The sequence below is a fragment of the Panulirus ornatus genome, chromosome 34, assembly GCF_036320965.1.
Source record: "Panulirus ornatus isolate Po-2019 chromosome 34, ASM3632096v1, whole genome shotgun sequence".
Lineage (NCBI taxonomy): Eukaryota > Metazoa > Arthropoda > Malacostraca > Decapoda > Palinuridae > Panulirus > Panulirus ornatus.
Window position 1 is genome coordinate 5,848,570 of NC_092257.1, and position 24,966 is coordinate 5,873,535.

Sequence of the window (24,966 nt, forward strand, 5' to 3'; positions counted from 1 at the left end):
ACACGCAAATATACATACCTACACAGCTTTCCATGGTTTACCCCAGACGCTTCACATGCACTGATTCAATCCACTGACAGCACGTCAACCCCGGTATACCACATCGATCCAATTCACTCTATTCCTTGCCCTCCTTTCACCCTCCTGCATGTTCAGGCCCCGATCACTCAAAATCTTTTTCACTCCATCTTTCCACCTCCAATTTGGTCTCCCACTTCTCGTTCCCTCCACCTCCGACACATATATCCTCTTGGTCAATCTTTCCTCACTCATTCTCTCCTTGTGCCCAAACCATTTCAAAACACCCTCTTCTGCTCTCTCAACCACGCTCTTTTTATTTCCACACATCTCTCTTACCCTTACGTTACTTACTCGATCAAACCACCTCACACCACACATTGTCCTCAAACATCTCATTTCCAGCACATACATCCTCCTGCGCACAACTCTATCCATAGCCCACGCCTCGCAACCATACAACATTGTTGGAACCACTATTCCTTCAAACATACCCATTTTTGCTTTCCGAGATAATGTTCTCGACTTCCACACATTCTTCAAGGCTCCCAGAATTTTCGCCCCCCCTCCCCCACCCTATGATCCACTTCCGCTTCCATGGTTCCATCCACTGCCAGATCCACTCCCAGATATCTAAAACACTTTACTTCCTCCAGTTTTTCTCCATTCAAACTTACCTCGCAATTGACTTGACCCTCAACCCTACTGTACCTAATAACCTTGCTCTTATTCACATTTACTCTTAACTTTCTTCTTTCACACACTTTACCAAACTCAGTCACCAGCTTCTGCAGTTTCTCACATGAATCAGCCATCAGCGCTGTATCATCAGCAAACAACAACTGACTCACTTCCCAAGCTCTCTCATCCCCAACAGACTGCATACTTGCCCCTCTTTCCAAAACTCTTGCATTCACCTCCCTAACAACCCCATCCATAAACAAATTAAACAACCATGGAGACATCACACACCCCTGCCGCAAACCTACATTCACTGAGAACCAATCACTTTCCTTTCTTCCTACACGTACACATGCCTTGCATCCTCGATAAAAACTTTTCACTGCTTCTAACAACTTGCCTCCCACACCATATATTAATACCTTCCACAGAGCATCTCTATCAACTCTATCATATGCCTTCTCCAGATCCATAAATGCTACATACAAATCCATTTGCTTTTCTAAGTATTTCTCACATACATTCTTCAAAGCAAACACCTGATCCACACATCCTCTACCACTTCTGAAACCACACTGCTCTTCCCCAATCTGATGCTCTGTACATGCCTTCACCCTCTCAATCAATACCCTCCCATATAATTTCCCAGGAATACTCAACAAACTTATACCTCTGTAATTTGAGCACTCACTCTTTGTACTTTGCCTTTGTACAATGGCACTATGCACGCATTCCGCCAATCCTCAGGCACCTCACCATGAGTCATACATACATTGAATAACCTTACCAACCAGTCAATAATACAGTCACCCCCTTTTTTAATAAATTCCACTGCAGTACCATCCAAACCTACTGCCTTGCTGGCTTTCATCTTCCGCAAAGCTTTTACTACCTCTTCTCTGTTTACCAAATCATTTTCCTTAACCCTCTCACTTTGCACACCACCTCAACCAAAACACCCTATATCTGCCACTCTTATCATCAAACACTTTCAACAAACCTTCAAAATACTCACTCCATCTCCTCACATCACCACTACTTGTTATCACCTCCCCATTTGCGCCCTTCACTGAAGTTCCCATTTGCTCCCTTGTCTTACACACTTTATTTACCTCCTTCCAGAACATCTTTTTATTCTCCCTAAAATTTAATGATACTCTCTCACCCCAACTCTCATTTGCCCTCTTTTTCACCTCTTGCACCTTTCTCTTGACCTCCTGTCTTATTCTTTTATACATCTCCCACTCAACTGCATTTTTTCCCTGCAAAAATCGTCCAAATGCTTCTCTCTTCTCTTTCACTAATAATCTTACTTCTTCATCCCACCACCCACTACCCTTTCTAATCAACCCACCTCCCACTCTTCTCATGCCACAAGCATCTTTTGTGCAATCCATCACTGATTCCTTAAATACATCCCATTCCTCCCCCACTCCCCTTACTTCCATTGTTCTCACCTTTTTCCATTCTGTACTCAGTCTCTCCTGGTACTTCCTCACACAAGTCTCCTTCCCAAGCTCACTTACTCTCACCACTCTCTTCACCCTAACATTCTTTTTTTCTGAAAACCTCTACAAATCTTCACTTTCGCCTCCACAAGATAATGATCAGACATCCCTCCAGTTGCACCTCTCAACCCATTAACATCTAAAAGTCTCTCTTTCGCGCGCCTATCAATTAACACATAATCCAATAACGCTCTCTGGCCATCTCTCCTACTTACATACGTATACTTATGTATATCTCTTTTTAAACCAGGTATTCCCAATCACCAGTCCTTTTTCAGCACATAAATCTACAAGCTCTTCACCATTTCCATTTACAACACTGAACACCCCATGTATACCAATTATTCCCTCAACTGCCACATTACTCACCTTTGCATTCAAATCACCCATCACTATAACCCGGTCTCGTGCATCAAAACCACTAACACACTCATTCAGCTGCTCCCAAAACACTTGCCTCTCATGATTTTTCTTCTCATGCCCAGGTGCATATGCACCAATAATCACCCATCTCTCTCCATCAACTTTCATATATATATATATGTATATATATATATATATATATATATATATATATATATATATATATATATATATATATATATATATGTGTGTGTGTGTGTGTGTGTGTTTGTGTGGGTAGGTAAATAGATTGAAATAGCTTTAATTTTTTTTAAATGCTTCATTCAACCAGAGTACTGCATTCCCATTTTGCGGTGCTGCCTTCTGTGGAGTAGAATCCTTGGTGAATAGGGTTAGAGTGTGAAGAAATCTCATTGGTGTAGAGAAGAAAAAGAAATTAAGTGGATAGACTTAATTCTGAGGGAATACACTGAAAATGTCACTTCCCAGAAATAGCCCATGCCTCGCAACCATATAACATTGTTGGAACCACTATTCCTTCAAACATACCCGTTTTTGCTTTCCAAGATATCATTCTCGACTTCCACACATTTTTCAAAGCTCCCAGAACTTTCGCCCCCTCCCTTCACCCTATGATTCACTTCCACTTCCATGGTTCCATCCGCTGCCAAATCCACTCCCTGATATCTAAAACACTTTACTTCCTCCAGTTTTTCTCCATTCAAACTTACCTCCCAATTGACTTGTCCCTCAACCCTGCTGTACCTAATAACCTTGCTCTTATTCACATTTACTCTCAGCTTTCTTCTTTTGCACACTTTACCAAACTCAGTCACCAGTTCTGCAGTTTCTCACCTGAATCAGCCACCAGCACTGTATCATCAGTGATCAACAACTGACTCACTTCCCAAGCTCTCTCATCCACAACAGACTGCGTACTTGCCCCTTTCCAAAACTCTTGCATTCACCTCCCTAACAACCCCATCCATAAACAAATTTAACAACCATGGAGACATCAAGGACCCTGCTGCAAACTAACACTCACTGAGAACCGATCACTTTCCCCTCTTCCTGCACGTGCACATGCCTTATATCCTCGATAAAAACTTTTCACTGCTTCCAGCAACTTACCTCCCACACCATATATTCTTAATACCTTCCACAGAGCATCTCTATCAACTCTGTCATATGCCTTCTCCAGATCCATAAATGCTACATACAAATCCATTTGCTTTTCTAAATATTTCTCACATACATTCTTCAAAGCAAACACCTGATCCACACATCCTCAACCACTTCTGAAACCACACTTCTCTTCCCCAATCTGATGCTCTGTACATGCCTTCACCCTCTCAATCAATACCCTCCCATATAATTTCCCAGGAATACTCAACAAACTTATACCTCTGTAATTTGAGCACTCACTCTTATCCCCTTTACCTTTGTACAATGGCACTATGCAAGCATTCCGCCAGTCCTCAATCACCTCACCATGAGTCATACATACATTAAATAACCCTACCAACCAGTCAACAATACAGTCACCCCCTTTTTTGATAAATTCCACTGCAATACCATCCAAACCCGCTGCCTTGCTGGCTTCCATCTTCCGCAAAGCTTTTACTACCTCTTCTCTGTTTACCAAATCATTCTTCCTAACCCTCACACTTTGCACACCACCTTGACCAAAACACCCACTCTATCATCAAACACATTCAACAAACCTTCAAAATACTCACTCCATCTCCTTCTTACGTCACCACTACTTGTTATCACCTCCCCATTAGCCCCTTCACTGAAGTTCCCATTTGTTCCCTTGTCTTACACATGTTATTTACCTCCTTCCAAAACATCTTTTTATTCTCCCTAAAATTTAATGATACTCTCTCACCCCAACTCTCATTTGCCCTCTTTTTCACCTCTTGCACCTTTCTCTTGACCTCCTGCCTCTTTCTTTTATACATCTCTCAGTCATTTGCATTATTTCCCTGCAAAAATTGTCCAAATGCCTCTCTCTTCTCTTTCACTAATAATCTTACTTCTTCATCCCACACTCACTACCCTTTCTAATCTGCCCACCTCCCACGCTTCTCATGCCACAAGCATCTTTTGTGCAAGCCATCAATGCTTCCCTAAATACATCCCATTCCTCCCCCACTCCCCTTACGTCCTTTGTTCTCACCTTTTTCCACTCTGTACTCAGTCTCTCCTGGTACTTCCTCACACAAGTCTCCTTCCCAAGCTCACTTACTCTCACCACTCTCTTCACCCCAACATTCTCTCTTCTTTTCTGAAAACCTCTACAAAACTTCACCTCCGCCTCCACAAGATAATGATCAGACATCCCTCCAGTTGCACCTCTCAGCACATTAACATCCAGAAGCCTCTCTTTTGCATGCCTATCAATTCACACATAATCCAATAACACTCTCTGGCCATCTCTCCTACTTACATATGTATACTTATGTATATCTCTCTTTTTAAACCAGGTATTCCCAGTCACCAGTCCTTTTTCAGCACATAAATCTACAAGCTCTTCACCATTTTCATTTACATAATGAACACCCTATGTACACCAATTATTCCCTCAACTGCCACATTACTCACCTTTGCATTCAAATCACCCATCACTATAACCCGGTCTTGTGCATCAAAACTACTAACACACTCAGCTGCTCCCAAAACACTTGCCTCTCATGATCTTTTTTCTCATGCCCAGGTGCTTATGCACCAATAATCACCCATCTCTCTCCATCTATCCATCCATATACTCTGGTGAATATATATTATTTTTCATTATTCAAAAAGTAGAGGTATGCTGATGTTAGCCTAACAGGTCAGGACAACTATCGCCTAATGATCTAGATATGGACTTTCATGACATTCACAGTACTTTCCCTCTATGTACATATGAAGAATTGCACCTCATCTCAACATGTTGGTAATAAGAAGTTCTGTAAATTAGATTGATTGAAGTACTGTATACAGTTTCAGTACCATTGTAGACCTACCAATGAGTCCTCTCTTACTATGTCACGTTTTTAATATTCATCAAACTTGTATTTGTTTTTGTTTGAAGTGTGCTCCGTTATAAGGGTGCTCCCATACAGTAGTAGTTGAGTTGGTTAAATGATTGAATATGACTGTACATCAGTTTATTGGAGGGTCACAGTTCTTATGTATGTATTTAGTGGATAAGGTCATGTTTGATGTTTTGTTTCATTTAATTGCTTAGTTTTGTCAAATCAGTTGTTCCATCTGAATTCTTAAGTACTCTTTATTAGATGTGTAAAGAAGTTCTTTAACTGCATTCATTTAGTAATAGGAAAGAATCTTGAATTTTTGCAAAAAATTATGAAAAATGTCCTTTTTGACAATCTGGGCTTTGTTTTCTGTGGTACATGCTTTAGCTAAATTCTGCCAATCTCACAAAATCTCAATTTTTTACTAAATATCTTGTTTCACCTTTCTGAACCCATGTGGTGGGGAATACTCACGTATATATAATTCTCTCATTTTCCATGTGACCAAATGATTGAATGTTTTTAGTGTATTTGTTTATTTTTCACAAAATGAATATCATGCCACAATTGCAAACTGGCAAGCAGTCTCACCCTTGCTAAGGGTTGCTGACTATATCAGGTCATTAATCTCACAGATCTCAAAGTGGTGTGTTTCACCTTCACTTTGTTATGGTGTAAAGCTTGATATTTTTTATGAGAAATTTAATTTCTGAGTTGTTCATGATCCATTTTCAGTTTTATTTTTTTATGAGAAATTTAATTTCTCAGTTCTTCATGATCCATTTTCAGTTTAGAAAATTATATTCCTAAGTCAACTGTATACAAGTAGTTAGAAAGAAATATTCTGTTAGGTAAATTACGATGAAAATGTTTTATAAAAACATTTTCAACGGATGTATTTCTTTTTCTCAGTGACTGTTGAATGCACGTTAGAATCCCCTTTTTCCATTCTTGTACCTATTAGATTCAGTAATTATTATTAATTATTAATCCCAACATGGATGGGTTGTGAAAGAATTTTCAAAATTTCATGACTACACAAATTTTCACTAAAATGATTTTTATAAAAACTTTTCACCAGTTGTCTGTATTGGATTGGTATGTTTACATCGTTTATAGTCCTCTGATATTTATACAAATATCAGACAAATATCAGACAAATCAGTTTAAACAAAAGCATAATGATCTCTCACGATATGCAGTTTATGGAAAGTATTATGTTGTGGTGTATTCAGGTCTAAATCAGTAAGTTTTTTATTATTATCTGCAGGGAATTGTTGCTTGTGTCCAGCAGAAGAATAAAGATATTATTTTCTGGTGCTTTTTGACTTAGTGTTCATTTAAGTAGGTTGGATTCAGGACCTACAGCCTCTCAGTTCTTTTAGATGTACTGTAAACTTTTCTTGAGAGGTGAAGAAAACTTTTTATTCTAATATTCCAATGTTATTCTCATGAATTTGTTAGTTAACAAGTTTAATTGATTGCAGTATATATCTCTAATGGCAAGTCACATTGGTTTGAATTTTGAGCTTTGCCTTTGTTCCGTACACCATGAAAAGGAATACTGCAGTTCTTCCCTGTTGCAAGGCACTGTTGGTACAATTCATCCATTTTATGTTATTGGTGTTGCTTTAGCTGATGGCACAGTGCTACAGACACACACACACACACACACACACACACATATTTATTTATTTTTTCATTACTATACATGATCACTGTTTCCTGCGTCCATGAGGTAGCGTCAGGAAACATACGAAAAATGGCCCAGCCACTCATATACACATATGAATATATAAAATGCCCATGCTGAGAGGTGCAACTGGAGGGATGTCTGATCATTATCTTGTGGAGGCGAAGGTGAAGATATGTAGAGGTTTTCAGAAAAAAAGAATGTTGGGGTGAAGAGAGTGGTGAGAGTAAGTGAGCTTGGGAAGGAGACTTGTGTGAGGAAGTACCAGGAGAGACTAAGTAGAGAATGGAAAAAGGTGAGAACAAAGGACGTAAGGGGAGTGGGGGAGGAATGGGATGTAATTAGGGAATCAGTGATGGCTTGCGGAAAAGATACTTGTGGCATGAGAAGTTTGGGAGGTGGGCAGATTAGAAAGGGCAGTGAGTGGTGGGATGAAATAAGATTATTAGTGAAAGAGAAGAGAGAGGCATTTGGACAATTTTTGCAGGGAAATAATGCAAATGACTGGGAGATGTATAAAAGAAAGAGGCGGGAGGTCAAGAGAGGGGTGCAAGAGGTGAAAAAGAGGGCAAATGAGAGTTGGGGTGAGAGAGTATCATTAACTTTTAGGGAGGATAAAAAGATGTTTTGGAAGGAGGTAAATAAAGTGCGTAAGACAAAGGAACAAATGGGAACATCAGTGAAGGGGGCTAATGGGGAGGTGATAGCAAGTAGTGGTGATGTGAGAAGGAGGTGGAGTGAGTATTTTGAAGGTTTGTTGAATGTGTTTGATGATAGAGTGGCAGATATAGGGTGTTTTGGTCGAGGTGGTGTGCAAAGTGAGAGGGTTAGGAAAAATGATTTGGTAAACAGAGGAGAGGTAGTAAAAGCTTTGCGGAAGATGAAAGCCGGCAAGGCAGCAGTGGAATTTATTAAAAAAGGGGGTGACTGTATTGTTGACTGGTTGGCAAGGTTATTTGATATATGTATGACTCATGATGAGGTGCCTGAGGATTGGCGGATTGCTTGCATAATGCCGTTGTACAGAGGCAAAGGGGATAAAAGTGAGTGCTCAAATTACAGAGGTATAAGTTGGTTGAGTATGCCTTGGAAATTATGTGGGAGGGTATTGATTGAGAGGGTGAAGGCATGTACAGAGCATCAGACTGGGGAAGAGCAGTGTGGTTTCAGAAGTGGTAGAGGATGTATGGATCAGGTGTTTGCTTTGAAGGATGTATGTGAGAAATACTTAGAAAAGCATATACATTTGTATGAAGCACTTATGGATCTGGAGAAGGCGTATGATAGCGTTGATAGAGATGCTCTGTGGAAGGTATTAAGAATATATGGTGTGGGAGGCAAATTGTTAGAAGCAGTGAAAAGCTGTTATCGAGGATGTAAGGCATGTGTACGAGTAGGAAGAGTGGAAAGTGATTGGTTCTCAGTGAATGTAGGTTTGCGGCAGGGGTGTGTGATGTCTCCATGGTTGTTTAATTTATTTATGGATGGGGTTGTTAGGGAGGTGAATGCAAGAGTTTTGGAAAGAGGGGCAAGTATGAAGTCTGTTGGGGATGAGAGAGCTTGGGAAGTGAGTCAGTTGTTGTTCGCTGATGATACAGCGCTGGTGGCTGATTCATTTGAGAAACTGCGGAAGCTGGTGACTGAGTTTGGTAAAGTGTGTGAAAGTAGAAAGTTAAGAGTAAATGTGAATAAGAGCAAGGTTATTAGGTACAGTAGGGTTGAGGGTCAAGTCAATTGGGAGGTGAGTTTGAATGGAGAAAAACTGGAGGAAGTGAAGTGTTTTAGATATCTGGGAGTGGATCTGGCAGCGGATGGAACCATGGAAGCGGAAGTGGATCATAGGGTGGGGGAGGGGGCGAAAATTCTGGGAGCCTTGAAGAATGTGTGGAAGTCGAGAACATTATCTCAGAAAGCAAAAATGGGTATGTTTGAAGGAATAGTGGTTCCAACGATGTTGTATGGTTGCGAGGCGTGGGCTATGGATAGAGTTGTGCGCAGGAGGATGGATGTGCTGGAAATGAGATGTTTGAGGACAATGTGTGGTGTGAGGTGGTTTGATCGAGTAAGTAACGTAAGGGTAAGAGAGATGTGTGGAAATAAAAAGAGCGTGGTTGAGAGAGCAGAAGAGGGTGTTTTGAAATGGTTTGGGCACATGGAGAGAATGAGTGAGGAAAGATTGACCAAGAGGATATATGTGTCGGAGGTGGAGGGAACGAGGAGAAGAGGGAGACCAAATTGGAGGTGGAAAGATGGAGTGAAAAAGATTTTGTGTGATCGGGGCCTGAACATGCAGGAGGGTGAAAGGAGGGCAAGGAATAGAGTGAATTGGAGCGATGTGGTATACCGGGGTTGACGTGCTGTCAGTGGATTGAATCAAGGCATGTGAAGCGTCTGGGGTAAACCATGGAAAGCTGTGTAGGTATGTATATTTGCGTGTGTGGACGTATGTATATACATGTGTATGGGGGTGGGTTGGGCCATTTCTTTCGTCTGTTTCCTTGCGCTACCTCGCAAATGCGGGAGACAGCGAGAAAGCAAAAAAAAAATATATATATATATATATATATATATATATATATATATATATATATGTATATTTATATATTTTTTTTTTTGCTTTGTCGCTGTCTCCCGTGTTAAAGCAAAAAAAAAAATATATATATATATATATATATATATATATATATATATATATATATATATATATATATATATATATTATCCCTGGGGATAGGGGATTAAGAATGCTTCCCACGTATTCCCTGCGTGTCGTAGTAGGCGACTAAAAGGGGAGGGAGCGGGGGGCTGGAAATCCTCCCCTCTCGGTTTTTTTTTTTTTTTTTTCCAAAAGAAGGAACAGAGAATTGGGCCAGGTGAGGGTATTCCCTCAAAGGCCCAGTCCTCTGTTCTTAATGCTACCTCGCTAACGCGGGAAATGGCGAATAGTTTAAAAAAAGAAAGAAAAATATATATATATATATATATATATATATATATATATATATATATATATATATATATATATATATATATATATGGCTGATTCATGTGAGAAACTGCAGAAGCTGGTGACTGAGTTTGGTAAAGTGTGTGAAAGAAGAAAGTTAAGAGTAAATGTGAATAAGAGCAAGGTTATTAGGTACAGTAGGGTTGAGGGTCAAGTCAATTGGGAGGTAAGTTTGAATGGAGAAAAACTGGAGGAAGTAAAGTGTTTTAGATATCTGGGAGTGGATCTGGCAGCGGATGGAACCATGGAGGCAGAAGTGGATCGTAGGGTGGGGGAGGGGGCGAAAATCCTGGGAGCCTTGAAGAATGTGTGGAAGTCGAGAACATTATCTCGGAAAGCAAAAATGGGTATGTTTGAAGGAATAGTGGTTTCAACAATGTTGTATGGTTGCGAGGCGTGGGCTATGGATAGAGTTGTGCGCAGGAGGATGGATGTGCTGGAAATGATATGTTTGAGGACAATGTGTGGTGTGAGGTGGTTTGATCGAGTAAGTAACGTAAGGGTAAGAGAGATGTGTGGAAATAAAAAAGAGCGTGGTTGAGAGAGCAGAAGAGGGTGTTTTGAAATGGTTTGGGTGCATGGAGAGAATGAGTGAGGAAAGATTGACCAAGAGGATATATGTGTCGGAGGTGGAGGGAACGAGGAGAAGTGGGAGACCAAATTGGAGGTGGAAAGATGGAAAGAAAAAGATTTTGTGTGATCGGGGCCTGAACATGCAGGAGGGTGAAAGGAGGGCAAGGAATAGAGTGAATTGGATCGATGTGGTATACCGGGGTTGACGTGCTGTCAGTGGATTGAATCAGGGCATGTTAAGCGTCTGGGGTAAACCATGGAAAGCTGTGTAGGTATGTATATTTGTGTGTGTGGACGTATGTATATACATGTGTATGGGGGTGGGTTGGGCCATTTCTTTCGTCTGTTTCCTTGCGCTACCTTGCAAATGCGGGAGACCGACAAAAAAAAAATATATATATATATATATATATATATATATATATATATATATATATATATATATATATATATATATCTTTTTTTCTTTCATACTATTCGCCATTTCCCGCATTAGCGAGGTAGCGTTAAGAACAGAGGACTGGGCCTTTGAGGGAATATCCTCATCTGGCCCCCTTCTCTGTTCCTTCTTTGGGAAAAAAAAAAGGGGGGGGGGAGGATTTCCAGCCCCCCTGCTCCCTTTCCTTTCTCCCCTATCCCCAGGGATAATATATATATATATATATATATCCCCTGAGGATAGGGGAGAAAGAAGAATACTTCCCATGTATTCCCTGTGTGTCGTGGAAGGTGACTAAAAGGGAGGGGAGCGGGGGGCTGGAAATCCTCTCCTCTTGTTTTTTTTTAAATTTTCCAAAAGAATGAACAGAGAAGGGGGCCAGGTGAGGATATTCCCTCAAAGACCCAGTCCTCTGTTCTTAACGCTACCTTGCTAATGCGGGAAATGGCGAATAGTATGAAAGAAAAAAGATATATATTGACCAAGATTGACCAAGAGGATATATGTGTCGGAGGTGGAGGGAACGAGGAGAAGTGGGAGACCAAATTGGAGGTGGAAAGATGGAGTGAAAAAGATTTTGTGTGATCGGGGCCTGAACATGCAGAAGGGTGAAAGGAGGGCAAGGAATAGAGTGAATTGGATCGATGTGGTATACCGGGGTTGACGTGCTGTCAGTGGATTGAATCAGGGGATGTGAAGCGTCTGGGGTAAACCATGGAAAGCTGTGTAGGTATGTACATTTGCGTGCGTGGACGTATGTATATACATGTGTATGAGGGTGGGTTGGGCCATATCTTTTGTCTGTTTCCTTGCGCTACCTCGCAAATGCGGGAGACAGCGACAAAGCAAAAATATATATATATATATATATATATATATATATATATATATATATGGCAGATATAGGGTGTTTTGGTCGAGGTGGTGTGCAAAGGGAGAGGGTTAGGGAAAATGATTTGGTAAACAGAGAAGAGGTAGTAAAAGCTTTGCGGAAGATGAAAGCCGGCAAGGCAGCAGGTTTGGATGGTATTGCAGTGGAATTTATTAAAAAAGGGGTGACTGTATTATTGACTGGTTGGTAAGGTTATTTAATGTATGTATGACTCATGGTGAGGTGCCTGAGGATTGGCGGAATGCGTGCATAGTGCCATTGTACAAAGGCAAAGGGGATAAGAGTGAGTGCTCAAATTACAGAGGTATAAGTTTGTTGAGTATTCCTGGTAAATTATATGGGAGGGTATTGATTGAGAGGGTGAAGGCATGTACAGAGCATGAGATTGGGGAAGAGCAGTGTGGTTTCAGTAGAGGATGTGTGGATCAGGTTTGCTTTGAAGAATGTATGTGAGAAATACTTAGAAAAGCAAATGGATTTGTATGTAGCATTTATGGATCTGGAGAAGGCATATGATAGAGTTGATAGAGATGCTCTGTGGAAGGTATTAAGAATATATGGTGTGGGAGGCAAGTTGTTAGAAGCAGTGAAAAGTTTTTATCGAGGATGTAAGGCATGTGTACGTGTAGGAAGAGAGGAAAGTGATTGGTTCTCAGTGAATGTAGGTTTGCGGCAGGGGTGTGTGATGTCTCCATGGTTGTTTAATTTGTTTATGGATGGGGTTGTTAGGGAGGTGAATGCAAGAGTTTTGGAAAGAGGGGCAAGTATGAAGTCTGTTGGGGATGAGAGAGCTTGGGAAGTGAGTCAGTTGTTGTTCGCTGATGATACAGTGCTGGTGGCTGATTCATGTGAGAAACTGCGGAAGCTGGTGACTGAGTTTGGTAAAGTGTGTGAAAGAAGAAAGTTAAGAGTAAATGTGAATAAGAGCAAGGTTATTAGGTACAGTAGGGTTGAGGGTCAAGTCAATTGGGAGGTAAGTTTGAAAGGAGAAAAACTGGAGGAAGTAAAGTGTTTTAGATATCTGGGATTGGATCTGGCAGCGGATGGAACCATGGAAGCGGAAGTGGATCATAGGGTGGGGGAGGGGGCGAAAATTCTGGGAGCCTTGAAGAATATGTGGAAGTCGAGAACATTATCTTGGAAAGCAAAAATGGGTATGTTTGAAGGAATAGTGGTTCCAACAATGTTGTATGGTTGCGAGGCGTGGGCTATTGATAGAGTTGTGCGCAGGAGGATGGATGTGCTGGAAATGAGATGTTTGAGGACAATGTGTGGTGTGAGGTGGTTTGATCGAGTAAGTAACGTAAGGGTAAGAGAGATGTGTGGAAATAAAAAGAGCGTGGTTGAGAGAGCAGAAGAGGGTGTTTTGAAATGGTTTGGGCACATGGAGAGAATGAGTGAGGAAAGATTGACCAAGAGGATATATGTGTCGGAGGTGGAGGGAACGAGGAGAAGAGGGAGACCAAATTGGAGGTGGAAAGATGGAGTGAAAAAGATTTTGTGTGATCGGGGCCTGAACATGCAGGAGGGTGAAAGGAGGGCAAGAAATAGTGAATTGGATCGATGTGGTATACCTGGGTTGACATGCTGTCAGTGGATTGAATCAGGGCATGTGAAGCGTCTGGGGTAAACCATGGAAAGCTGTGTAGGTATGTATATTTGCGTGTGTGGACGTATGTATATACATGTGTATGGAGGTGGGTTGGGCCATTTCTTTCGTCTGTTTCCTTGCGCTACCTCGCAAACGCGGGAGACAGCGACAAAGCAAAAGAAAAATATTTATATATATATATATATATATATCTGATGACAGTGGCAGATATAGGGTGTTTGGGTCGAGGTGGTGTGCAAAGTGAGAGGGTTAGGGAAAATGATTTGGTAAACAGAGAAGAGGTAGTAAAAGCTTTGCGGAAGATGAAAGCCGGCAAGGCAGCAGGTTTGGATGGTATTGCAGTGGAATTTATTAAAAAAGGGGGTGACTGTATTGTTGACTGGTTGGTAAGGTTATTTAATGTATGTATGACTCATGGTGAGGTGCCTGAGGATTGGCGGAATGCGTGCATAGTGCCATTGTACAAAGGGAAAGGGGATAAGAGTGAGTGCTCAAATTACAGAGGTATAAGTTTGTTGAGTATTCCTGGTAAATTATATGGGAGGGTGTTGATTGAGAGGGTGAAGGCATGTACAGAGCATCAGATTGGGGAAGAGCAGTGCGGTTTCAGAAGTGGTAGAGGATGTGTGGATCAGGTGTTTGCTTTGAAGAATGTATGTGAGAAATACTTAGAAAAGCAAAGGGATTTGTATGTAGCATTTATGGATCTGGAGAAGGCATATGATAGAGTTGATAGAGATGCTCTGTGGAAGGTATTAGGAATATATGGTGTGGGAGGCAAGTTGTTAGAAGCAGTGAAAAGTTTTTATCGAGGATGTAAGGCATGTGTACGTGTAGGAAGAGAGGAAAGTGATTGGTTCTCAGTGAATGTAGGTTTGCGGCAGGGGTGTGTGATGTCCCCATGGTTGTTTAATTTGTTTATGGATGGGGTTGTTAGGGAGGTAAATGCAAGAGTCCTGGAAAGAGGGGCAAGTATGAAGTCTGTTGGGGATGAGAGAGCTTGGGAAGTGAGTCAGTTGTTGTTCGCTGATGATACAGCGCTGGTAGCTGATTCATGTGAGAAACTGCAGAAGCTGGTGACTGAGTTTGGTAAAGTGTGTGGAAGAAGAAAGTTAAGAGTAAATGTGAATAAGAGCAAGGTTATTAGGTACAGTAGGGTTGAGGGTCAAGTCAATTGGGAGGTGAGTTTGAATGGAGAAAAACTGGAGGAAGTGAAGTGTTTTAGATATCTGGGAGTGGATCTGTCAGCGGATGGAACCATGGAAGCGGAAGTGGATCATAGGGTGGGGGAGGGGGCGAAAATTTTGGGAGCCTTGAAAAATGTGTGGAAGTCGAGAACATTATCTCGGAAAGCAAAAATGGGTATGTTTGAAGGAATAGTGGTTCCAACAATGTTGTATGGTTGCGAGGCGTGGGCTATGGATAGAGTTGTGCGCAGGAGGATGGACGTGCTGGAAATGAGATGTTTGAGGAAAATGTGTGGTGTGAGGTGGTTTGATCGAGTAAGTAACGTAAGGGTAAGAGAGATGTGTGGAAATAAAAAGAGCGTGGTTGAGAGAGCAGAAGAGGGTGTTTTGAAATGGTTTGGGCACATGGAGAGAATGAGTGAGGAAAGATTGACCAAGAGGATATATGTGTCGGAGGTGGAGGGAACGAGGAGAAGAGGGAGACCAAATTGGAGGTGGAAAGATGGAGTGAAAAAGATTTTGTGTGATCGGGGCCTGAACATGCAGGAGGGTGAAAGGAGGGCAAGGAATAGAGTGAATTGGGGCGATGTGGTATACAGGGGTTGACGTGCTGTCAGTGGATTGAATCAAGGCATGTGAAGCGTCTGGGGTAAACCATGGAAAGCTGTGTAGGTATGTATGTTTGCGTGTGTGGACGTGTGTATGTACATGTGTATGGGGGGGGGGGTTGGGCCATTTCTTTTGTCTGTTTCCTTGCGCTACCTCGCAAACGCGGGAGACAGCGACAAAGTATAAAAAAAAAAAAAAAAAAAAAAAATATATATATATATATATATATATATATATATATATATATATATATATTTTTTTTTTTATACTAATCGCCATTTCCCGCATTAGCGAGGTAGCGTTAAGAACAGAGGATGAGGACTGGGCTTTTGAGGGAATATCCTCACCTGGCCCCTTTCTCTGTTTCTTCTTTTGGAAAAAAAAAAAAAAATGAGGGGAGGATTTCCAGCCTCCCGCTCCCTTCCCTTTTAGTCGCCTTCTACGACACGCAGGGAATACGTGGGAAGTATTCTTTCTCCCTTATCCCCAGGGATATATATATATATATATATATATATATATATATATATATATATATATATATATATATATATATACACCTCTGTAATTTGAGCACTCACTCTTATCCCCTTTGCCTTTGTACAATGGCACTATGCACGCATTCCGCCAATCCTCAGACACCTCACCATGAGTCATACATACATTAAATAACCTTACCAACCAGTCAATAATACAGTCACCCCCTTTTTTAATAAATTCCACTGCAATACCATCCAAACCTGCTGCCTTGCCCGCTTTCATCTTCTGCAAAGCTTTTACTACCTCTTCTCTGTTTACCAAATCATTTTCCCTAACCCTCTCACTTTGCACACCACCTCGACCAAAACACCTTATATCTGCCACTCTATCATCAAACACATTCAACAAACGTTCAAAATACTCACTCCATCTCCTTCTCACATCACCACTACTTGTTATCACCTCCCCATTTGCGCCCTTCACTGAAGTTCCCATTTGCTCCCTTGTCTTACGCACTTTATTTACCTCCTTCCAGAACATCTTTTTATTCTCCCTAAAATTTAATGATACTCTCTCACCCCAACTCTCATTTGCCCTTTTTTTCACCTCTTGCACCTTTCTCTTGACCTCCTGTCTCTTTCCTGGTAAATTATATGGGAGGGTATTGATTGAGAGGGTGAAGGTATGTACAGAGCATCAGATTGGGGAAGAGCAGTGTGGTTTCAGAAGTGGTAGAGGATGTGTGGATCAGGTGTTTGCTTTGAAGAATGTATGTGAGAAATACTTAGAAAAGCAAATGGATTTGTATGTAGCATTTATGGATCTGGAGAAGGCATATGATAGAGTTGATAGAGATGCTCTGTGGAAGGTATTAAGAATATATGGTGTGGGAGGCAAGTTGTTAGAAGCAGTGAAAAGTTTTTATCGAGGATGTAAGGCATGTGTACGTGTAGGAAGAGAGGAAAGTGATTGGTTCTCAGTGAATGTAGGTTTGCGGCAGGGGTGTGTGATGTCTCCATGGTTGTTTAATTTGTTTATGGATGGGGTTGTTAGGGAGGTGAATGCAAGGGTTTTGGAAAGAGGGGCAAGTATGAAGTCTGTTGGGGATGAGAGAGCTTGGGAAGTGAGTCAGTTGTTGTTCGCTGATGATACAGCGCTGGTGGCTGATTCATGTGAGAAACTGCAGAAGCTGGTGACTGAGTTTGGTAAAGTGTGTGAAAGAAGAAAGTTAAGAGTAAATGTGAATAAGAGCAAGGTTATTAGGTACAGTAGGGTTGAGGGTCAAGTCAATTGGGAGGTGAGTTTGAATGGAGAAAACTGGAGGAAGTGAAGTGTTTTAGATATCTGGGAGTGGATCTGGCAGCGGATGGAATCATGGAAGCGGAAGTGGATCATAGGGTGGGGGAGGGGGCGAGAATTCTGGGAGCCTTGAAGAATATGTGGAAGTCGAGAACATTATCTCGGAAAGCAAAAAAAGGGTATGTTTGAAGGAATAGTGTTTCCAACAATGTTGTATGGTTGCGAGGCGTGGGCTATGGATAGAGTTGTGCGCAGGAGGATGGATGTGCTGGAAATGAGATGTTTGAGGCCAATGTGTGGTGTGAGGTGGTTTGATCGAGTAAGTAACGTAAGGGTAAGAGAGATGTGTGGAAATAAAAAGAGCGTGGTTGAGAGAGCAGAAGAGGGTGTTTTGAAATGGTTTGGGCACATGGAGAGAATGAGTGAGGAAAGATTGACCAAGAGGATATATGTGTCGGAGGTGGAGGGAACGAGGAGAAGAGGGAGACCAAATTGGAGGTGGAAAGATGGAGTGAAAAAGATTTTGTGTGATCGGGGCCTGAACATGCAGGAGGGTGAAAGGAGGGCAAGGAATAGAGTGAATTGGAGCGATGTGGTATACCGGGGTTGACGTGATGTCAGTGGATTGAATCGGGGCATGTGAAGCGTCTGGGGTAAACCATGGAAAGCTGTGTAGGTATGTATACTTTGCGTGTGTGGACGTATGTATATACATGTGTATGGGGGTGGGTTGGGCCATTTCTTTCGTCTGTTTCCTTGTGCTACCTCGCAAACGCGGGAGACAGCGACAAAGCAAAAAAAAAAAAAAAATATATATATATATATATCTTTTTCTTTTCTTTCGTACTATTCGCCATTTCCCGCATTAGTGAGGTAGCGTTAAGAACAGAGGACTGGGCCTTTGAGGAAATATCCTCACCTGGCCCCCTTCTCTGTTCCTTCTTTTGGAAAATTAAAAAAAAAATGAGAGGGGAGGATTTCCAGCCCCCCGCTCCCTTCCCTTTTAGTCGCCTTCTACGACATGCAGGGAATACGTGGGAAGTATTCTTTCTCCCCTATCCCCAGGGATATATATATATATATATATATATTATATTTTTTTTATTATACTTTGTCGCTGTCTCCCGTGTTTGTGAGGTAGCGCAAGGAAACAGACGAAAGAAATGGCCCAACCCCCCCCATACACATGTATATACATACGTCCACACACACGAATATACATACCTACACAGCTTTCCATGGTTTACCCCAGACGCTTCACATGCCTTGATTTAATCCACTGACAGCACGTCAACCCCGGTATACCACATCGCTCCAATTCACTCTATTCCTTGCCCTCCTTTCACCCTCCTGCATGTTCAGGCCCCGATCACACAAAATCTTTTTCACTCCATTTTTCCACCTCCAATTTGGTCTCCCTCTTCTCCTCGTTCCCTCCACCTCCGACACATATATCCTCTTGGTCAATCTTTCCTCACTCATTCTCTCCATGTGCCCAAACCACTTCAAAACACCCTCTTCTGCTCTCTCAACCATGCTCTTTTTATTTCCACACATCTCTCTTACCCTTACGTTACTCACTCGATCAAACCACCTCACACCACACATTGTCCTCAAACATCTCATTTCCAGCACATCCATCCTCCTGCGCACAACTCTATCAATAGCCCACGCCTCGCAACCATACAACATTGTTGGAACCACTATTCCTTCACACATACCCATTTTTGCTTTCCGAGATAATGTTCTCGACTTCCACACATTCTTCAAGGCCCCCAGAATTCTCGCCCCCTCCCCCACCCTATGATCCACTTCCGCTTCCATGGTTCCATCCGCTGACAGATCCACTCCCAGATATCTAAAACACTTCACTTCCTCCAGTTTTTCTCCATTCAAACTCACCTCCCAATTGACTTGACCCTCAACCCTACTGTACCTAATAACCTTGCTCTTATTCACATTTACTCTTAACTTTCTTCTTCCACACACTTTACCAAACTCAGTCACCAGCTTCTGCAGTTTCTCACATGAATCAGCCACCAGCGCTGTATCATCAGCGAACAACAACTGACTCACTTCCCAAGCTCTCTCATCCCCAACAGACTTCATACTTGCCCCTCTTTCCAAAACTCTTGCATTTACCTCCCTAACAACCCCATCCATAAACAAATTAAACAACCATGGAGACATCACACACCCCTGCCGCAAACCTACATTCACTGAGAACCAATCACTTTCCTCTCTTCCTACATGTACACATGTCTTACATCCTCGATAAAAACTTTTCACTGCTTCTAACAACTTTACTCCCACACCATATATTCTTAATACCTTCCACAGAGCATCTCTATCGACTCTATCATATGCCTTATCCAGATCCATAAATGCTACATACAAATCCATTTGCTTTTCTAAGTATTTCTCACATACATTCTTCAAAGCAAACACCTGATCCACACATCCTCTACCACTTCTGAAACCACACTGCTCTTCCCCAATCTGATGCTCTGTACATGCCTTCACCCTCTCAATCAATACCCTCCCATATAATTTACCAGGAATACTCAACAAACTTATACCTCTGTAATTTGAGCACTCACTCTTATCCCCTTTGCCTTTGTACAATGGCACTATGGACGCATTCCGCCAATCCTCAGGCACCTCACCATGAGTCATACATACATTAAATAACCTTACCAACCAGTCAACAATACAGTCACCCCCTTTTTTAATAAATTCCACTGCAATACCATCCAAACCTGCTGCCTTGCCGGCTTTCATCTTCCGCAAAGCTTTCACTACCTCTTCTCTGTTTACCAAATCATTTTCCCTAACCCTCTCACTTTGCACACCACCTCGACCAAAACACCCTATATCTGCCACTCTATCATCAAACACATTCAACAAACGTTCAAAATACTCACTCCATCTCCTTCTCACATCACCACTACTTGTTATCACCTACCCATTTGCGCCCTTCACTTAAGTTCCCATTTGCTCCCTTGTCTTACGCACTTTATTTACCTCCTTCCAGAACATCTTTTTATTCTCCCTAAAATTTAATGATACTCTCTCACCCCAACTCTCATTTGCCCTTATTTCCACCTGTTGCACCTTTCTCTCTACCTCCTGTCTCTTTCTTTTATACATCTCCCACTCAATTGCATTTTTTCCCTGCAAAAATCGTCCAAATGCCTCTCTCTTCTCTTTCACTAATACTCTTACTTCTTCATCCCACCACTCACTACCCTTTCTAATCAAGCCACCTCCCACTCTTCTCATGCCACAAGCATCTTTTGCGCAATCCATCACTGATTCCCTAAATACATCCCATTCCTCCCCCACTCCCCTTACTTCCATTGTTCTCACCTTTTTTCATTCTGTACTCAGTCTCTCCTGGTACTTCCTCACACAGGTCTCCTTCCCAAGCTCACTTACTCTCACCACCCTCTTCACCCCAACATTCACTCTTCTTTTCTGAAAACCCATACAAATCTTCACCTTAGCCTCCACAAGATAATGATCAGACATCCCTCCAGTTGCACCTCTCAGCACATTAACATCCAAAAGTCTCTCTTATATATATATATATATATATATATATATATATATATATATATATATATATATATATATATATATATATATCAATATATACACATGTTCTTATTTGCTTGCCTTCATCCATTCCTGGTGCTACCCCACCCCACAGGAAACAGCATCACTACCCCATGCTTCAGTGAGGTATCGCCAGGAAAACAGAGAAAAAAAAAAAGGGCCTCATCTGTTCACACTCAGTCTCTAGCTGTCATGTGTAATGCACTGAAACCACAGCTCCCTATCCACATCTCGGATCCACCGACCTTTCCATGGTTAACCCCAGACGTTTTACATACCATAGACAGCATGTCAACCCACGGTATACCACATCGTTCCAGTTCACTGTGTTTCTTGCACTCCTCTTACCCTCCTGTATGTTCAAGCCCCGATTGCTCAAAATCTTTTTCACAACATCCTTCCACCTCCAGTTTGGTTTCCTGTTTCTCCTTGTTTCCTCCACTTTTGACACATATATCCTCTTTGTCAGTATGTACGAATGTATGTATATGGTACCTCTGGATTCTGCCTTCCAGTGATGGCACTGTGAGTGAGAAGTTACATTTGGTTAGGCTCTGTCATTACCAGTCAAAGAAGGGGGATGCAGTCTCATTGGGGGCCTCCATACTTCAAAGGAATTCATACTCTCCTTGCTCTTGTGGCCACAGAGCTGTGGGATCCCCATAGAAGAGTTTTAGGATTGTATAAATATAATCATAAAAGTAATAATATTTATAATAATAATAATGATAATAATTATAATAATAATAATTACAATAATGATAATGATTATGATAATAATAGTGATAAAGAAAATGATATAATGGTGATAATGATATTAATAATGATATTTATGTAGTGTATTTATACATATTAAAATGCACTGCCAGTTTGATTTACAGGAAGTTTAAAGCTATTCATTTAATTTTGGTTCAGGGTGAGTTATTTTTTCTAGCTTAGGGATTTCATAAGAATACCTGAGTTCATTAATTTCACTCTTTTTTGTTACTGCAATAAGAATTTTGAGATGCCGTTTGTGTTTACGTCATTATTTGTGTGAAAGATTTTTTCAAGTGTCATTTTATGATAATGTAGCGGAGTGGCAGTTATTCATTTTAGGTAGTATAGACTCTCAGAAATAATGAACATACTTGAGGAACATATCAGAAAGTGAGAGCTTACAGGAGAGAAATTAGGAGGTCAAATTGCTTAAAACTTGGAAAGGATTGTAATCCATTTCAAGTATAAACAAAAATGCTACATGTAATAAGATGGTTAGATGAGTTTGTCTAATTATCACTTGTGAAAAATTCCTTTTGAGGACTCTAAAGGTTCTTAATGTATATTCATACCAAACAGGCAAACCTCTCTAAATTAAGTAAACCATTATTGTCAGTAACAGCAGTGTCTTAGTGGCCCATTTTTTTCAGAAGATATGGTTGGTGTTTCATCTCTGTATACTCTCCTTGTATTTCAAGAGGGACTTATCAGATGACATCATAGGGGTATTCTATCACAAGGATTACTGTATGGATGCATGATCATTTTGCTCAAGCTTTATGTTAAGACCATGCATTACACAGGTGAGACAATGCTTCAGTCATCTGTTGGTAGAAAGGTTTGCTGTTTGTGATGGTGGTGCACTTTCCTCTTCTTTAATGATCCTTACCAGCAAATGCAAGCAGTATTAGTAGCAAACACCCTTCACAAAGAGAAGACCTATTTCGATGAAGGGAATATTTCTTTAACTTTTTCTTCGCCTTTTCCATCTTTTTTTTTCCTTGTTTTGACTGTTGTTCCCATAGGAGCTTTTCTCCCATGGACCCCATTCTCTTTGGCTTTTGCCCCTGAGAACTGGTCTAGCTAGAAATTGGTGTGGTGGAAGTGATGACGTGTAGTGGGAGTGATGATGTCATTGGGGATTTGGCTTCCTCTGAACTGCTTAGTGGCTGTTTGATAATTTTTTATATAGTAGTAGTGGCCCAGGAAGCCCTTTTCATGGGACTTGGGCAATTTTTAGGGGAACTGCCTTCATGATGACATTCTCTCCTTTACTCAAAAAAGTTTATTATATTAACAGCTTCCTTTCATATGGGAATCAAATTGGAGATTTTTATTTCAAGAAGCTAAAGTCTGTTATACAATATAACCATGTATACTTTGGAGTATGGGTTCCATCTTACAAATATGATTTTGTGTTGAGAACATTTTACTACAGCACAGGAGAATGTAAGAACCTAAAGTATGTATGCTTTTGTTTACAGTGTTTTCTGGTTTCAGGCTGTGTTAGAGGAGCGTTTAGAAAAATTGGCCTTAAGGAACTCGCAAACTATACAAACAGATTCAACAATGCACTCGTAAGTATTTTAAATGTTTCCAGATTTCTCATAATTTACTATAAGCCTTGAAACTATATTATTCTCTTTAGTATAGTTTAGATAATCTAGATATTACTAAAATAGTAATACTGTTGCGTATTGCAAGTACCTTACTGGACTAACTTTAAGTCAGTTTTGGTTTTTCTTTCTGGACCAAGTTGAGATAAACTTCTCCACTTATTTTTTCTGGAGATACCTGTTGCTTTACCAACTTAACTCTCAAAAATCCTAGACTTTTCTTTATCTAAGATTTTTTTCTGGCAGTTTAGCTCCTCAACTTTTAGTGAAAACTTTCCTTCCTGTAACTTAGGGCTCAGAAAGAATAATGAGGTACATGCAATGTCCAGACATAAGAACCAAGTCATTTTTGATGTGTGTTAGGTCAAGCCAAGCTGTAGATTCTTGGCAAAAAGTAAGATGAGTAAACTTTGAAGTGCCCCTCACATGGGAGATGAAGACTTGAAAGCATCCTTCCCTCAGCCCAGTTAAGTCTCTTAGAAACTTTTTAGAAATTTTAGGGAAAGTAGAGAGCACCAGAGACTGTCTATTGGAACATGTGATTCTTCTCTCAGGAAGCTTAAAATCCCTCTTGGCAAGGATCATTTCCTCCCAGAATAAGAAACATGTTTTGTTAGCCCAACCTTGGAAGATAGCATTTTCCTTGGAGGCAATTAAGAGAGGTCTTTATTGTTCCACAAACACATTTGTCAGGTTATACCTTACTCTAGATGTGGAGAACCAAAGTTTGTGCCATACTGGGGATGCTACCTTAAGGACAGACATATCCTGTTATGACATAGAGTACTCTGAAGTTGAATTTTTTGCCTCAGTTTATTCTTCTGTCCAAAAGTTTTTCTCAACCCCATCATATTTATATTGGCGTGCTTCTGAGCCTTATGGGACTTTCCAACCATAGAAAAATATAAAGTGGTAAAGACTGAAAAACTTTCTGTGTGGCAGTTTACTGTCAGCATTTTTTGCTGCTTATTGTTCCCTACCTTGCCTTCTTCTTTGTACTTTTAAAAACATCACACTTTTCTGATGGTCATCACCATTGGGTTGACCCTTGTGATCTGAGAATTATGAGTTGATACTGACCTGTCAGCAAGGGACAATAATGTCGATGCCATTGTGGGGTCTCTGATCAGTTGAGGGCAGGCCTAGGATAGAGTAAGCAGGCCATTGCCAATGAGAGGATGGTTTAAGTGATGGATGAGAAATAGTTACCTCACCAAGAGGCATGACATTAATTGATCCTAACCTCCAGGGATACCAAGGATTCTTAAGCTCTCAGGACACTGCTCTGGAACCCAGAGAGAGAGAGAGTTTTTCTTTCTTTGAAATTTACACTTCTGTTTTTGCACCTCATCATTTTTATTCATATTTTATTAAAACATTATTGAACTTGCTGTATATATGTATTTGAAAAAGGTTTCTGCATTCTTAAATTTGTTTTTATTATGATAGTGGGAATGTATGGAAGAACAGGTTTCTCATACTATACAGGAAATTCACTTAATGGTTAGCTTTTCACTCATGTTGGGGATGGGTGTATAGCAGATTCAACAGAAGAATGTACGAGGCTGTTATTTAGTCTAAGGTGTTTT

General features: G+C 40.9%; 1 protein-coding gene across 6 annotated transcripts in view; it reads left to right on the forward strand.

Annotated features, from left to right (window-relative positions):
• LOC139759801 (SUZ RNA-binding domain-containing-like) overlaps positions 1-24,966 on the forward strand; it is an 84,663-nt gene that overhangs the window by 33,435 nt on the left and 26,262 nt on the right. For 2 of the 6 annotated variants that reach the window (XM_071682276.1, XM_071682275.1), the window contains exons 2-3: positions 22,412-22,564; positions 23,262-23,338. In XM_071682276.1, coding sequence (XP_071538377.1) covers positions 22,541-22,564; positions 23,262-23,338 — 101 coding nt within the window. In that variant the 5' untranslated portion in view covers positions 22,412-22,540. The remainder of the gene's footprint in view (positions 1-22,411; positions 22,565-23,261; positions 23,339-24,966) is intronic. The other 4 variants (XM_071682278.1, XM_071682277.1, XM_071682273.1 and 1 more) reach the window with 2 other exon arrangements.